Raw genomic sequence first — 16855 nt, 5'->3', positions numbered from 1 at the left:
GGCACTTTTGCGATAAAGACATGCCGAGTAATTATCTAGTGTCCAGAATAATCTATCGAGCTTGTGAAGTTAAAGTCTGAAAATTATTCTCCGCTGAGTATTTGTCTTTCTAGCTGTATTTCTGTTATTAAATTTGTTTTCCCACAAGTTAGATAAAAAGAAATGTAATTATTTGGCTGGCAAGCTTAATGTTGAGGTGAAGAAAACTTGTGAAGGTAAAAATGTGATACAAATGCCTTGTATTTTTCCTGTAATAATACATAAATATTTAGATACGTAGAATTACATGATGATGATGCACTTCTTAAAAGGCCAGAGATGAAATATAAGGAAATAAAAGGTATAGATATTCATTGAAACTTCATTATGCCCTATAATTCTTGTATATGCAGTTGAAGAAATGTCAAATGCAGATTTCTCCCATAATTATAATCCATTCTCACTTACATCTCTTCTTGCTGCATTTCCTTGCTCTCCTTTATGCCTGAAGTCTGTGTCCTGAAGGACCTTGTTTGATTTCTTAGGCTCAGAGCACATAACAGGCCTTTTTACTCATGACAATGTTTATTTTGGATTAAAGAAAATATGAAATCAAAGACAGCCTAAATATAATCACACAGTCTCCCTGGTGAAACCCATTCCTGCACCCAGGGTCAGCACAGTGTCCCTATAGAATTGCCTCTTAAACTTTCCAAAGGAATGTGAAATGCTGCCCATGACTGTCATATTTCAAAGGAGTAAAGTTTTGACCTTGTTGGCGATGAAGGGGAAGTGGAGCATTTTGTTGTGTCCAAGTGCTCATCTCGACGGTCCCTGCCTCTCCCTCTGCCACGGTGCTCGTCCTTGGGAGATGAGCAGGCAATGCCTTGGGTGTAAAGCCAAGGAGAAACAGTGGCAGATGCCAGTCAGGCAGTGGAATTGGGCTCCACTGGCTATGTGGGAACGTGGGGTTCTTGCATCAAAGAGAAGTTCTTGGGAGAAGGCAGTGACTGCAAAGGTTAATAGTCTAGAGAGCATTTCCAAGGAGCTAAGGGTAAAGCTCTCCGGGCCAGGGAGGAGGAAAACCAGGTGGGATATGATCACAGATACTGAGAGATGACAGACAAAGAAAGGATTATGGTCCTCACGATCAGATATGATTTCCTACCTGATACAGTCTGTGCCAGCTGGTGCTGGATGGCTGTAGTTCACCAGGAGAATATCCTTTAGGAATCCTGGCCTTGAATGCCTCCAGGGAATGACCAGCATTAAACTTGTATTGTTCTCATGCAACCTGTAGTTCCAAGGTTAGTCCTGGCTGTAGTTTATCTAGCTCATCTTTTTACAGTAAACCTTTTTACATGAAATTGCTTTTGCTATGGGTTAACAGCCATATTTTTCCCCTGGTAGAGTTGTCATAGCTGCAGCAGGTGATAACTTTTAATAGAGAGATAGAAATAATTTATCAAGGATTTTGTTAGAAAGGCAAATTCTAATATCCTAGACTACTGCTTTAGCACTAATGAATGCATCTGAATGAAAGACCTGCAAGTGATATTCTTAAATGGAGACTTTCCTCCAGATATCTGAAATTGAGAACACCTTTTCTCATATCTTTATTAAAACTTGTATATACGAATTTCCTGTTCAACACGCTATTTGTAAGGGATACGAGATAAAAATATGTAATTGTGTTCTTCGTCACACACAGTATTTTTCACTTACTGTAGGGAACAGTTCTTTGCTGTATGTACTGGCTGCCACTGAAACTCAGTGCATTTTGGATGCTCTGAAATGCTCTTCTGTATTTCATAATGTAAAAGAAGGCAAGGTGTGTTGTTTAAAAAAAATGAACAAAACAGACAACTGAGATTTTATCCTTGAGTTCATATAGGCCATAACTTGTCTCTAGCAGTTGGAATCAATTTATGACAGAAAAGAAAATTAACACTACATGCAGACATGGGATAATCTGCTCTACGTATTCAGTATCATTCTGGTTGCTACCACTGAGTATTAGACATTTGTATAATATTCAGAATGTTAATCAGTAGCCGTGACATGTTTCCATGTTCTCTTATCCCCACGTGTGGTGCTGTGTGCTCCTGTGCTCTCTGGCAGCATGCTGAAGTGTCGCAGGTTCATTGGGAGGCCCTTTGGCTTAAAGAGAATTTATAGAATCATAGAATATTTAGGGTTGGAAAGGACCTTAAGATCATCTAGTTCCAACCCCTCTGCCATGGGCAGGGACAGCACACACTGAACCATGTCACCCAAGACTCCATCCAGCCTGGCCTTGAACACTGCCAGGGATGGAGCATTCACAACTTCCTTGGGCAATCTCTTCCAGTGCCTCACTACCCTCACAGTGAAGAACTTCTTCCTTATATCTAATCTAAACTTCCCCTGCTACTTGACGTCACTGGAAGTGCTTGCAGAGCTGATGCTGTTCCCATAAGTACAGGCTGATGTTTTGGTATGGGGAAGTCTATCACTTTGATCATAAACAATGGTGAGTTTTCTAGCTCTGAATTCATCATTTCCAGTTGTAGTTACCTGACCATGGTTTCACCATGGGCATCATCTGTAGTCAGTGCAGAGAGTACTATTTCCAGGACAGAAGGAAAAAGTGGAAAAACCTGTTGAAGCATGTAGGTGTGAATGACCAGAACTGAAGAAAGAGATTCAAAGAAGAGTTTACACATATTCTTTTTAACCCAGAGTTTTTCTCTTGCCTAAACCTTTTAATGATGTGCCAATACAAAACAAAATAGTTTCAGACAACCACAGTGTGTGAGCACCTTAAAACCATACCTTTCTGTATTATTTGACACACTTTAAAATGCAAGAATACTTCCAATATGATGTGGAAGTAAATAAGGGCAGAAGTGAGCTCCAGAAATCCTATTTGAAACACCATTTTACTGCTTGAAATGCAGCTGTGATACCCTTGTGAGTTTTTTGTAGAGGATCTAGGGGAGGGATGCAGAAGGAAGTCTCACTCTGTAAGAATCTCCATTAAAATAAAGACCACTTGGAGACATTTTTATGAGTACAGATTCTTAATTTTGCAATATCTGATCAGTCATTCACAGGAAATCAGTTTTGCTCATCATGAGATTCAGCTGCTTACTGAAAGTTTAACTTTACAACGATGTGGTAAATAAACACTTACTATAGATAAAGCTGTATTGACAGATTTTAGATGTGTTACTCTGTAAAGACAAAAGCCCGTAGGCTTTATTCTCCTTGATGATAAGACACTTTGCTATATTGAAAATTTAGGAATGAATATTCAAATCACAGCCTTATTTTCCAGAACATAAACAGGGATGCTCATCTAGAAATGCAATTATGAGATATGCTCAAATACTAACTCAACAGCTTTCATTTAGGCTAATAACTAAGCTTTGAAGGATGATTGTTTCTCATTGTACCACATTGCAGTTTGTTTCCACTGTACTGGGTTTGTGTGTGTCTGTGTTTGCATATTACTTTCAGAAAGCTATGTTATGCTATTGAGCTTTCCTATATTTCAGCCTGTCTGCTGAACAAGTCTTTACTGTTGGTGTCTACTTTCAAAATCAATGAGATTTATACTTGCAGATTAAAAACATTTTAAAATATGCATAGACAATATAAGGTTCAATTATATGTTTGCGATGAGTGGAGCAATGTGTACACATAAATAAAACATAAAAGCTGCTTTGCTGTGTTTATCTAATGGTTCTGATTTATTTTGAAAATAATTAGAATTTGTGAGTCCGTATTGGGATGTCTGAGCTCCTATCACTGCAAGCATATTTATGCTTCTATATATATACACCTGGTGTACATATATAACTTTACCTGTTCGCAGTGAGTTCTCAGTTTTTGGAAATGCAGAGAGTGTATGGGAATGGTATATGTAAAAGGAAAGGAGAGCAAATCTGCCTAGTGCTATCATGTCCCGTATGTTAGTATAGGGGACGTACAGACCCTGGTTCTCTGCTCAATGCTTCTTTGAATAGTTGAAATGACCCTTCTGAGAATGCCTTGCTGGAGGTAAATCTGCATGCAGTAGGAAGTAGGCTTCAGTCCTCAGGGGATGATTTTTTGTCGTCTAGAAGATCTCGTATGTTCAGACCATGTAAGAGTCAGCCATTCCCACTGTCTCCCTCTGCTTCGCTGTGCAAGATTTGGAAAGTCTTCATGTCAGCCTTTCCAAAATGTGAGCCTACACCTATCCTTTCCCATTCCCAAGCACCTCATGGGTTAGACAACCATTAATCTTATTCTTAGCAATGTGGTACAAATACAGTTGCATTTTTGACACAGCTTAATTTTGCTATCTATAGCATTTAATGGACAGACCTTGGTTTCTTCCCTTTGAAATACCATTGCCTGTTTTATCTGCTGGAGATATTGCTTATGCTTTCTTAGGCTGTGCTAGAAGTAAATAACCCCAAAAGTAGATTCAGCCTTAGCACAAACACAAAGAATACAAAATATGCCTCTTATAAAGTTGTTCTTTCTCTCTCTTTCATACAATATCTTCGTAATTATGTTTTAGACATTGTGGTGTGTCATGGGATTAAGTTGTGGTAGAATATCCACATGTGTTATTTGTAGGCTGAATCTGAACTGCAGTTTGAGGTTGAAAAGACTATTGCTACATAAGCAGCTTTGTTTTACCACATGATTTCAAAAATGTGGCCATTAGAAAGGTTATAGGGTCCCCATTCTCCCATCACCTGACATGAGTTCATCTAAAAATTGGCTTGAAGTATTAGCTCATAATAGGCAAGATCCTTTGATGCTTTGTTAAGATTTCAAATTACGCTTAGCAGAGTACCATCTATTATTTTAATACTGTTCTCCAGCTTTCATTCTATCAGGGCTGGAGATAAAATATGAAGAGTTGCGCATTCTTGCATTGCAATGAATGGGCAATCACCACTGATATTTTAACTGATGTATCCTAGGAGGAATATTCTAGTTAATATTGTAAAATCAAATGTGCTGTGCTGGTCATATCTCATCCACAAGATCTGCAGACCAGTAAAGCTTTATCACCTTGCCGGTTTATGAGCAAGCCAGCTAAAATTCTTAGCAAGTTAACTATTTCACTTAAAAACATGAAGTGTTGAAGTTTCATAACAGTACATGTTCCTTTGTCTTTATTATCAATAATCTCTGTGGTGCAGTGGATAAATATTTCTGTTTGCAGATGGGAGCTGTAAGAGCCTCTCATCATCTGGATGTGTTCATTGTGTCAGCCGGGGGAAACTTTGGCTTCTGTCTGCCTTGCACACACCTGTATGTCAAGCAGGAAGGACCCAGCGTGCATGGGGGAAGGAGCCTATGCCTCCGCCTGCCCACATCAGGCGTGTGCAAATGCATCTCTGTGACATGCAGAGGGATGGGGGAGTTCGAAGTCCACCAGTGTGTGATGCTGGGGGCTGGTAGCACAGCCCAGGCTGCACAGCTCATCAGCTGCCATAGGGACTGATGGCTTTGAGGCAGTCTTCCCTGAGGATAAAGAAGGATCTTCATGTATCTAGGGCTGGAAATAAGAATAAAAGGGTATAAATTAAATTTTGAATTTAATATTACTGAATCAAAATATAGATAAACCAAGAGAAATTCAAATGTAAGTAATAAAAATTAATCTACTTCAGAGAAGTGTTAACTTAGAAGTGATCTTTTTCATGACTACATAAAGCCAACTTTATGCCCAAAGACAAATTTGCACACACAAATCGGGCAAGTGTGTATCTAAAAATCTTTTTCCATTGCAGTGCGAATTCAAATACTGATTTCTTGTAATTTTTTGCAATTTTTTTAAAAGAATGTTTGAAAACAAAAGCAGTTCCAAAGCATGACAATTTACTGGAAAAATTAACAATTCAAATGGTAACACTTGGTCTTGCAAACACAAATAATACCTGCAACCACAAAGAACCTATTTTTTATTGTTGCGGGTGTGCTATAACACAACAGCTAAGAAGTGTTAAAGAACATGACGTCTTTTGATACACAGGGGAACATATTTTTGTCTCTTAAAGGGGTAGCCTTCAATATGTAGGAAACTTTTGTGTCCAAGCTACAGCATATTATGATATTTTTATTTAAGTAATTCTCGAAAGGATACTAAGTAAAAGAACAGTTGAATTCCACATGGGCCTCACCTATTTCTAAAACAATGTGCAATACTGACAGTAGTGTTGAAATGCTGTTCTGCTTTCCTCAAAAGTGTTCTATTTTTGTACTAGCAGTACGGTGGGAACTGTGCTTTCTGGTACAGCTTGGTCCAAAGGTTTGAATGAGTTATTTTTAAGTGTCAGAAATGTTTTAAATTGGTTCATAAACCCTGCTCAAAGGAGCTTGATTATAAAGAATGCTCTTTGCCCATGGAAAGGAATCATAGAATCACGCGGTATGGTTTGGTTTGGGAGGGACCTTAAAGCTCATCTGGTTCCAATCCCCCCTGCCTGTGGCAGGGACACTTTCACTAGACCAGGTTGCATGGAGAGCCCTGGTCTAGTAGAAGGTGGACAGCCTGGAGCTGTAAATCTCAAAGCATTCAGCAAACAAAGTTATATCTATATTGCTGCTCTGTGAATTCGTTGGCTTCTCCATTTGCAGTAGGTCTTTGAGGAAGTCTCTGCGGCTACATGTTTGATGTGAAAGTAATGTAGGTGGCCTTGCCTTAGGGACAAAAACTTGGAATTGCAGGCCATGCTTTATACTACCCACTTTGCTCTTGTACCTCCTCCTACTGGGTAATAGATAAGCATGACTGATATGACTTTTTCTTTTTTTTTTTTCTTTTTCCCTTTAGTTTGATTCAGGTTTCCTCTGGTGGTGCAAGAGAGCCAGGAATAGCTCTCTGGGTAGGGGTGGGAGCAGGTTAAAGCACCTACAGGCACAAGGAATGGGAGAACCTTGCCCTGAGAGGAAGGCAGTGTCATAGAAGAGATTTTTATAAAATTTCATTTATGCCTGTGTAGGAAGAGAAGTGAGCCTGTAAGTTCACTATAAATTGACTCAGTACAAGCATTTGTAGATCTAAGCCACTTGGAATACATTTAGTGAAACACGGGTATCTGTCTTCATGTGCCTGAACAAACTAATGCACAGATTAGACAAATGAGAGTGTTAATGATGAAAATATAAATGGTCAATACTTATTCCACGATCTGTAAACTTGAGACAGGTGCTATGTCCTTATTTATCGGAATGGCAGTATTATTTACAGCTTCACAAGGAGATGAGATGCTTATTTTTGTGCTATGACTAAATTTCATTAAAATTGTGGATCTTGGTTTCAAGTCATCTACGCAAGGATCTTTTAGCCTTTAAAAGCTAAGACATCACCTCCTATTCTGCAGCTGTAAAAATCCAAGCAATACCATAAGCATTGTTGTCACACATAGACTTACTTGTAGGCACAGGTCATCAAGATGAAATATAGGGATATTTCATATTTATGGACACATCTCATTTTACTATGTGTTTATAATGTTTTCCTTCCTGCTTTCTGAATTGATAAAGTGCTCCTATGAGGTGTGTGGACAGTACTAATTGCTGTAATTATTGTTCCCTTAATTGCTACAATTATTTTCTTCAGGAGTACTTCCTTCTTTTAGAAAAGGAAGCAGGAGAGACCTTGCAGATAAAGAAAATACTCCCAGCTTGCCAATATTATTCAGGATGTCTTTCAACTTTAGTGCTGTGACAATTACGCTGGTGGTGAAGGTTGATTTATGTACCTGGAAATGGGCTCTTTCATACACTCTTTTTAGGTTTGAAATTAATTTAAAAAAAAAAAAAGAAAAAAAGGCATTCAATTAGAAGGCCAGTTATTTAAGAAAACAAAAGTAGCACTGGAGGTTTTTGTTTCAGTAATGGATTGCATCCATTCTAATATTGGTAATCAAGGAGTTGTGAATTTTAAAAGGTCTTATTAACCAGAACCATCGCTCTAGAAGGACAACAGTACGCTACATTGCTCCATGTTGTCAGAGCAGTGGTGCATCGCTGTCAGAACAGCTCCGTTAAGGTCTATTACTGCACTGTTCAATTACAGTAAGTCTTTTAATAGGACTGGCCTTCCCTCTGAGTTTCCACCCAATAATCTGCATGGAGCTTCTAATGTTTATTCATTATGTGTTGAAACTGAGTCTATGCTGCACAGCAAGACAATTCAGTGAAATGAAATTACAGATAACATGTTGCTGTAGTTCCCTGTGCTCTGTCCATCCATTACCCTTCCTGACACTACTTTATTCTCCTGTCATTGTCACTCTTGAGTTAACTGATACTGAGAGGTCTACAAAGCAGTGACCTCATCCAGTTTTTCACTGACGATTTGTCAAGAACACCTATAGCTCTTCCTAAGTATGGAATTTTGCTATCCTACTTGAAAGAAAAAAAAGAAAGGAACTTACACAAGGCTTGGGAGCTGTGACATAGGTCCTCGACTGCAGATTCTGAGCACTTTGAGAATCTCTCCTTTAAGCAGGATTTACTCTCTTTGAGTGACATGTTAATAGTCCTTGTGGTCAAATTGAAGTCATTATACTGGCAGGTAGCATGAGATGGAGCTCACACAGCACAGTGTGGTAAGGTTTGGTGGCATGGGCCAATGTGGATACTGGCAAAATTTGTGTACATGAATATTTATCTGGTTTATTTTCTTAGTGTTTCTTTGCTGCTCTTGAAGATATTTCTGTTTTATGAAATGCACTTCTTCTCCAGGCTCAGCCTCCCATTTGTATTTAATGTTGTTTATATTTGTATTCCTGTACCTGACGAAATAGCCATCCAATTCCCTTGTAGGCGATTGTGTTGATCCCTAATACATCATTAGGAATTCACCGTGGGATAACATAAGAGAGGTGGTGATGTGAGCAAACAGGACCATGTTTGAACACCGGTGGCTTTAGTAATTGGTAAACAGTGAGAAAACAGAGGTGAACTGTAAATAGATTAATGGTTTTTAAAATTTTCTGTTATACAAATGCCCTTCTTTAGATGTGCTGCTTTTGTTCACTGCTCAGAAGAATTTACTTTTGTCATGTAACTTTTGCATGTAGCAACAGATTTGCTGTATGTAAATACCTTATAGAACTATGGCAGAGCTGTACAGGAATATTTTCTATTGCTCTTAAAATTGATTTATATGAAAACATTTTTGTTAATTGTTTTGCCTCATTTTCTTGTTGTCAACATTTGATTATTGAGTATAAAAAACAGCTTGAAATGCGCTACTTCTAAAATTTCACCATAAAACACAATAAGGAGGGATTATCAAAGCACTTGAGAAGGATTTCTTCTCATCGTTACCTAAGACTATTGGGAATATTATTTCCTAGTCTTTTAAGAGCCCTAGAGCAAGAGTGGCAGTAATGGTTGTTTTCATATGTGCCTTTTGGGACAGAAATACGGCACATGCTGCTAGATTGACACCTGGGGAAAATCAACCCAGAGCTAGGGATTTAGCAGTGTTTAGTTTTGGGAAGGGCTGGCAAGGGGGAGAACAAAAGGCAGAGATGATGTTTGTTATACATATGCCCATGTCCAGTAGGTGGCCGGTGTGCTATGAGGCCACTGGCTGCTGCTAGGCAGGCGAGACCCAAGGCCATTGCACCACCCACAGATGCCAGCTCCTTGACGAAACAGAGTGAACTCTAATTCCCCCTCCAGTCTAGTGGAAATCAGCAGGAAGGTTCGTTCCTATTATCTTCACAAGCTTTTTGTCATAATCTGATCTTATTTTACCTATCAGGTAAAATTTTCTTCCTGTTTGGAACTAAGTGAAAATGAAGCAAGTCAAGAGGAGTTTTGCCCATAGAAAACAGCTACTTAGAAACTTCAAAAATTTTTAATTCAAGGCAATGAAAACAATTATATGCAGTTCACAGGATGCTGAAGCTGTTTGTTATGCAATTTGAGATGTAAATGGTGAACAAAAAGTAGTTGTACTAACTGGTGATTAAATCCTGACATGATAAATTTCTACATGAATAAAATCTTGAGACCTAAACAGATTTGAGATTCTTAGTCATCCATCAGTTCACACCAAAGAGTTTTGCAGCCAAGTGAAAAGTCTTCAGAAATCTTAGTTTTGTAAAGTTAGGATATTGGCATGATTCTGCAATTTGTGTAGACTGACATTGCACTGGTAAATGAGTTCAAGAGGCTTTGTCAAAGTGGGGTGGGTTTTTTTCTATTGTCAGGAAATCATATCAATAAAACTTAATAGGAAATGGAAGTTAAAAATGCAGCAAACTGTGAACTGAATATTACCCTAGTGGGAGCTCATTAATATCTCAATAGGTATACTCATGCATTATCTTAATTGCACATGGTCCTTAGGGAAATTGCCTTTTCTGAAGTTAGAAAACTACTGTCATTTGGTGAGTTGGGTTCAGGTGCACCATTTTATTAATCTTCTAATAAGTTACTGAGGAGATGTACCCTAACTCAGTCACATTTGAAGTAGCGTAGTAGCAGTAATTATTTTTATGGTTGCACTGATTTGTGAGGTTCTTGGCTGTGCAAGTGAATTTACAGGCAGAGTGAGGCAGAGGTGCTGAGGGTGTGGGCAGGAAGCCCAGTGCTTCTGGCAGTTATTGCAGCTTCATAGAGTTAGTTTGTCTTCTGTCACTGGGTTTCTTGCATGTTTCCATTTGAGACACTTGTCTATTAGCAAGGAGCTCACCACTTTCTCTTGTTTTGCTTGAAAAGAAAGGTCTATTGGAGAGTGAGAGGAGGAGGATATGACATGAGGCAATAATACAAAATAAGTTTGAAATGAAGAATTGGAACAAGTTCGTATTTTAGTTGCTTTTTACTCTGAAATGCACGGTTCCAACTTCTGATGTTGGAAGATATTTGATGTTGCAAATAGTGACTTAGGAGAGCATCAGAGAGATGTCAATTGTTGATGTGTTTTCTGCCATGGCTTTTGGTGCAGCTGCTCACAAACAGGCCCTGCTTTCCAAGCGAGACAACAAAGTGTGATCCAGAGAGACCTTTTCATTGACATAAGAAAACGAAGTAAATGAAGAATAATGTTCAATTGTAAAAATAAATTAGCATTGATTAATCACTGAATAATGCAATGTCCCCAGCATTAATCATTCACTCTTACTGTAATCAGATCATCAGCCAGGCAAATGATACGTAAAACTCCAGAGTGTGATGTTTGCCATAGTCCTGCAAACATGAAGACTCTCTTCAGGAGCATCTGCCTCCCATACCAGTGATCTGCTCACGCATCTGCCAACACCTGAGTGCTCTTCTGAAAGTTCCAGCTACAACTGTGTTTTGTTATGGTGGTGAAGGCTCTACAAGCTATGCAGGACTCAGAGGAGGACCACAGGCTTTTCTCACTCACAGCCTTACTGTGTAAAGTCCAGGGGGATTTTTATCCCTGTGCTGTATGGAACACAACTCTTCTGCAAGGTGTTAGAGCCATTTGGAAAGCAGACTGTAATTCCCTAGAGTTTTTTGTGTTTCAGACATGTTTCAGAACAGAAAATCAGAAAAATGTGATGGAAGAGAAAGCTTGCTTCTTTAAACTTAAGTTTTGAATGTCAGATATCTATGTCAAATAACAGGTTTTACCAAAATGAAATGAAGAAAAATCAGATGAGACAGAAAATATTTATCTGGTTAATTAAAAACAAACAAAAAACCTAAAACCAAACAACCACCTAATTTAAAATCCTCTGTGCTGTGATCCTGATATTAAGCCACTGTAACACTTGCTAGGTTTGTTGACATCTCAGTTCTTCCCATGGCAGCAGGATGGGATGTCTCAAACTGGACCCTTGCAGGACCAAAAGGAGAAAAAGTATAGTTTAAGAGGAGTGACATGTTAAAAAACTTGTTAAAATGGGGAAATCATAGGGAAGGGGGAGTGCAAATGTTTTTATTTAGATGCTGTTTAGTGTGTAAGTTGGGTGAAAGGGATAAACTTCCAGTTTTTTGTGTGGTTTGAGCATGGTGCAGGATAGTCAGTCCTGTCAGAGGGCTTTTGTTCACAAGCCTGAGCCATAGCAGCAGCTTTCAAAACCAAAACTGGCAGTGATGGTAAGTTTGAGAAGACGTTTAGGGGTCACACTAGGTAGCGATAGGACTACATTTAAGATTTTCTACTGCTCAGGCTTCCTTGGCATTGTACTGTGGCTTGTCCTGCCTTTCTCTCGTTCATCTTGTGTCTGCATGTGAACGAGAGACTACTTGTTCCAGGGCTGATCATTCAGCACCTTGCAGCAGTGCTAAAGGTTTTACACACTGATCAAGGTGGAGAAGAGTTGGTTATTAAAAGTGCATCTATTTAACTGTGGTTTTATGTGGATAGCTTTATTAAGGCTCTTTCCACACCTTTGAATCTGGAATCCAGTCTGTGTGCATCCAGCCATTGCCCTCCTGACCCTGGGATAGGAGATTGGTTTGCATGGTGTGAGACTGGGGAGGCTCCAGCCTGCTGCCCCGATGCGGAGGCCTGACCGGCCTGGGGAAGCACTAACACATGTTTGAGAGAGGTGGACCAAGGGAGTGAATACCATCATCAGAGAGAATCAAATGGCAGTCCTTCTTGTTCTCCCTTGATCCCTGCTCATGGTTCTTGCATGGTGAGACCATCTGCATCGTCTTTGGGATCAGAGAATGGTGACATTTGGCCATCTTGGAGTTGGGTCTTGAACTGGGTCAATCCGTTTTTATTTTGAAGTCTGCTTCAGTGTTCATAGGAGCTGAAGGTGCACGGCTGTGAGCTTACTTGGTGAGCAGCAGCGGTGTGTGCTGTCTTCTGGCTATGGTCTGATGAGCATAAGCCCTGTGGGGGGACCTTGGGGAGTAGAGGGTGCCTGGCCATTGAGATTTGCCTGGAATTAACATGATGATGTGTTTTTCAAACTAAAGTCACTCTTACTAAATACAAAACAGTGATGTGGAGGAGCATATGGTGTGAAGTGCAGGAGAAAGGTTTCCGGCTGAGTCTGTGGGAGGTTTGTCCACATCCAATCGGATGTGAATGTTAAAAAATGGAAGAGAAGAAGAAATGCTGAATTATTAGATTTTAGCTGATGCAAACAGATGTTCTGTTTGGACATCTGGGATGCTGCCTGCATGCACAGGAAAATATGTGGGAAGGGAAAATGTCTTTTGTAGGTGTCAGCAGCATGCTGGGCAAAGTTGAACAAGACATACTGGACAAAGTCGAAGTCTAATGGCTGCAGTCTATATTGTGTCCAGTTAAGGACTTTTCTCCCCATATTCAGACGAAATCTTGTGATAATTCTACTCCTTGTACATATAACTTTAAGTTACTTAACCTGTAAGAAATATCAGTAAAGAAAAAATAAATGTATGCTTTTTATACTGCAAGTGATTGAAACAGCCAGAAGTAGTTAATGTTTTATTGACAGAGAAAAAAGACTAAAAAACCCCAAAAGGTCCCCTAGGTAATATAAGCAGTGGAGCAAATTCTGTAGAAGCCTTGCTTTTTGTAAAAAGGCAGAATATGTTCCTTTTGATTTTTAGTTGAAAAAGCAGTTGTTGGCAAGTTGGAATACAAACATAGTTGTCATAGATTAAAAAAAAAAAAATCATATTTCATCCTTTATTTTATGTATAATTAAAGAAACCCGGCACTTGACTATCTCCATATGGCTCTGTGTGTGGGGCTGTATGTTGTGTACTGGATGCTTGTCTAACTAAGACTAGGTAAACAGCACCCAGAAAGTCAGCCTGGTGAGCTGTTCCACTTCATAAAATACCATCCGATGAATAGATGAATTAAGGTGGTAAGCAGCTGAGTAAGCTGCGCTAACTGCTTTGTACAAATGAGAAGAGTGTGATCCTAAAATGTCATCAATTATTTATTACATCAGCAATTGTAGGCACAGACAAATTAAGAATTAAATTTATTTTTGATGGCCAGGGTGCTCAGCATTTTCTGACTGCAACTGCAGTAGTTGGTGTTAGCTGAAAGTCATCCCTAAGGTAGATTAAAAATAAAGAACCCTGATAAATTGATGTAATCGATCTGTTTGTCTCTGAGAGTGGTCCCCAAGCTTTGCTGGCCTCTAGGCGAAACACTGAGCGAGTAAATCATGTACCAGTGGTCAACACCACGCTGTGTTCTTCCCAGCAGCCTCAATTTTAACTTTTAAATTTTCTGTGACTCGAGCACTGGGAGGTCTTGCTGGCAACATGATGTCTGCAAGCCACAGATCTAAAATAAACCTGGCAAGGCTTTGCAGACAACTGCTTTCTTGCATTAAAAACCTGGAGTGTCCCAGCTTTCAGCTTGATTAGCCACCTCTATGGTTGTAAAACCAGTGAACATGCAAAGGAGTGACACAACACATCCAAAGGATAGACCATGCCAAGTGACTGGGACTCAGTTCTCCAACATCCACAGTGACAGCCCAAGCACTGGCTTGAAGTTTTAGTGTTTGTTTGGGTTTAATAATTCATAGCAAGTAAGAGTGGCAGTATGCCTGGGACCTGATTCAGCAAGCTCCTTGCACAGGGATCCCGCCAGTGCACGGCTTTGAGCAACGCTGCGAGACATGACTTGGTCTAGGCTGATGCAGAACGAAGCTAAGCAGGTCTTTAGTCCTGTGCTATAGTTTGATATGGTTTATGATAAAACAGTACCTTTAGAAACAGGAAGGTGTCTCAACAAATGTTGGGGTATTTAATAATTTTGGATCATTTGGATAAGTTCCCTTATCTCCTGGGTCTTCAGCAGCAATTTAGCTTTCCAGGTCTGCTTTTATTCTGGTGTAGTAGTTGTGCATAAATATGTACAGCTATAGTGTGTATGCTGTGGCAGTGTTGCATTTGCTCTCATCTGCTGCTGAACTCTGTGGGAACCGAAGGTGCTGAACCCTTTGTAGCATTGAGCCTGGGGAAATATGTTTATTCTTCTGAGAAGGTAGGAGAGCTAATAAACCCTCGTAGGAATGCTGTGCAGAGACAGACTATGAGAATGCAGAAGATGCTTGTACTGAGGCATGAAATACTGACCTTTCCGCAGTCTAGAAGTCTCAAATCATTATATATGATCGTGTTTGCTTATATTGCAAATCTTTCTTTTTCCCTCCTTGGCATCTGAAGTGAGAATTATGACAGGTTCCTTAATTTAAGGAGCAGTCCCAGACTGTTATTCAAACAATTGCATAATGGGTTTGGGGATTAACATACTGTCAGCTTGATAACTGCTTAGGGACCTTTGTTATCAAGGAGAAAATAGCCCTGAACAATATTCTGGTGTCTCTGGTTAAAAAAAGTAACTGTTAGTCTCTTTCGTACTCTTCTGTGAGAAGGAAGAGTGGTGGCTGGTTTAACGTGTGCAGGCAGAGTTATAGGACAGAGCTGAAACATGACCAGGTTGTCTTTGTGGGACAGAGATGTCCACGCTCACCAATCTTCACAACTGTTCTTCATCAGAAGAAAAAAGTAATAAAAAAAAATCATTCTTTTATTTTGATCTGGAGTTGCATTTAATGTTGAAGAGCTTCTCCATGCTTCAAAAATGGATGAAGGCTCCTTCTGGCTTTCAGCCAGAAATGACGGGTATAGATTTAAACTCGGTTGCATTCAGGATCCCAAATAACCTGATATTCGTAAAACCAGACCACCAATAAAAAGGATGTAGTGAGAAAAATGGTTTGTGTGTGCTGTATTTGATTAAGATTGCCTGAAAGGAAGAAACTGTGAACGTGCATATATACAGTTGTTTTCAATCAATCAGTGATTTTTATTTTCTTTGGTGTAACTTGAAGTCAATGAAAAGATTGTTTCTTTTTCTTGTACACTGTAAAGGAACATAGTGGAGAAATGTAGATGGATACAACGAAGACAAACTGAGGCTCAGCTGAAGCTAACTGCTTTAGCTAACTGCTGGAAGAAATGCAATAAGTATATGAATATGTATATTTATCAGAAATTATTTTTTTCTACAGATCCCACAAATCAGTTATGCCTCAACTGCACCAGAGTTGAGTGATGACAGGCGCTATGATTTCTTCTCACGTGTGGTTCCTCCAGATTCCTTCCAAGCACAAGCAATGGTGGACATTGTGAAAGCTTTGGGATGGAATTATGTGTCCACTTTGGCATCTGAAGGGAATTATGGAGAAAAAGGAGTCGAGTCCTTCATGCAAATTTCCAGAGAGGCAGGTAGGCAACGCCCGTCCTCCCTCCAGAAAATGCTATAGAAGTAATGAATGTTATTTTATACTGTTACATTATTTTTCTAGAACATATATTTGACTCTAAAGTTGCTCCAGTTCTTTGCAATCATCTTTACTGGCTCCTAGATACTCTCATTCTAAAATTGCTTATGGACTTTCAGAGAGTTTGAAACCTTAGTGGTTTTCAATCATTTCTGGAGAAAATAGAAAACCTTGAGTCTTATCAAGCTCCAACTATTCCACAGGATGGCATTATATTGTGTTGACATGGGTAGAAGACAGATTGTAAAATGCTGAGCTTTTATCTCTCCACAGCTAGAAATTCTGTGAAGACTGCTTGTTACGAGATACTGACTTCTGTCATACTATTGCTGTTCACCTTTCAGATTGCTGCCTGGTTTGTATTGCTTTTCTTTAGCATTTTTCTTGACCAATTAAATTGAGAAAATTAATAATCTTTCACTTGAAGGCTCAAAGATTACTGGCCTGGGATATGGAGGCAACAAACTCAGTGGTGTGGTGTGAGGCACACCAGAGCTTTGGTGTGGTGCATCACAGTTTTCTTGTTGCTGTTTCATTTGCTGGTGTCCCAGGAAGGCCAAACTGTGTCGGATAATGTCAGTTGCCAGTTAGAGATGTTCCAAGAAGATGAGAAAATGCTGTGTCTTGCCCTG

The 16855-nt window shown here is 39.4% G+C and overlaps 1 protein-coding gene across 4 annotated transcripts in view; it reads left to right on the top strand.

Moving 5' to 3' along the window:
- The window catches only part of GRM7 (glutamate metabotropic receptor 7), a 316514-nt gene that overhangs the window by 83690 nt on the left and 215969 nt on the right, over positions 1-16855 (top strand). For all 4 annotated transcript variants that reach the window (XM_030501640.1, XM_030501642.1, XM_030501641.1 and 1 more), the window contains exon 2: positions 15951-16167. In XM_030501640.1, coding sequence (XP_030357500.1) covers positions 15951-16167 — 217 coding nt within the window. The remainder of the gene's footprint in view (positions 1-15950; positions 16168-16855) is intronic.

The sequence above is a fragment of the Strigops habroptila genome, chromosome 11 (assembly GCF_004027225.2).
Source record: "Strigops habroptila isolate Jane chromosome 11, bStrHab1.2.pri, whole genome shotgun sequence".
Classification (NCBI taxonomy): Eukaryota; Metazoa; Chordata; class Aves; order Psittaciformes; family Psittacidae; genus Strigops; species Strigops habroptila.
This window is presented reverse-complemented; position numbering and strand designations above follow the sequence as displayed.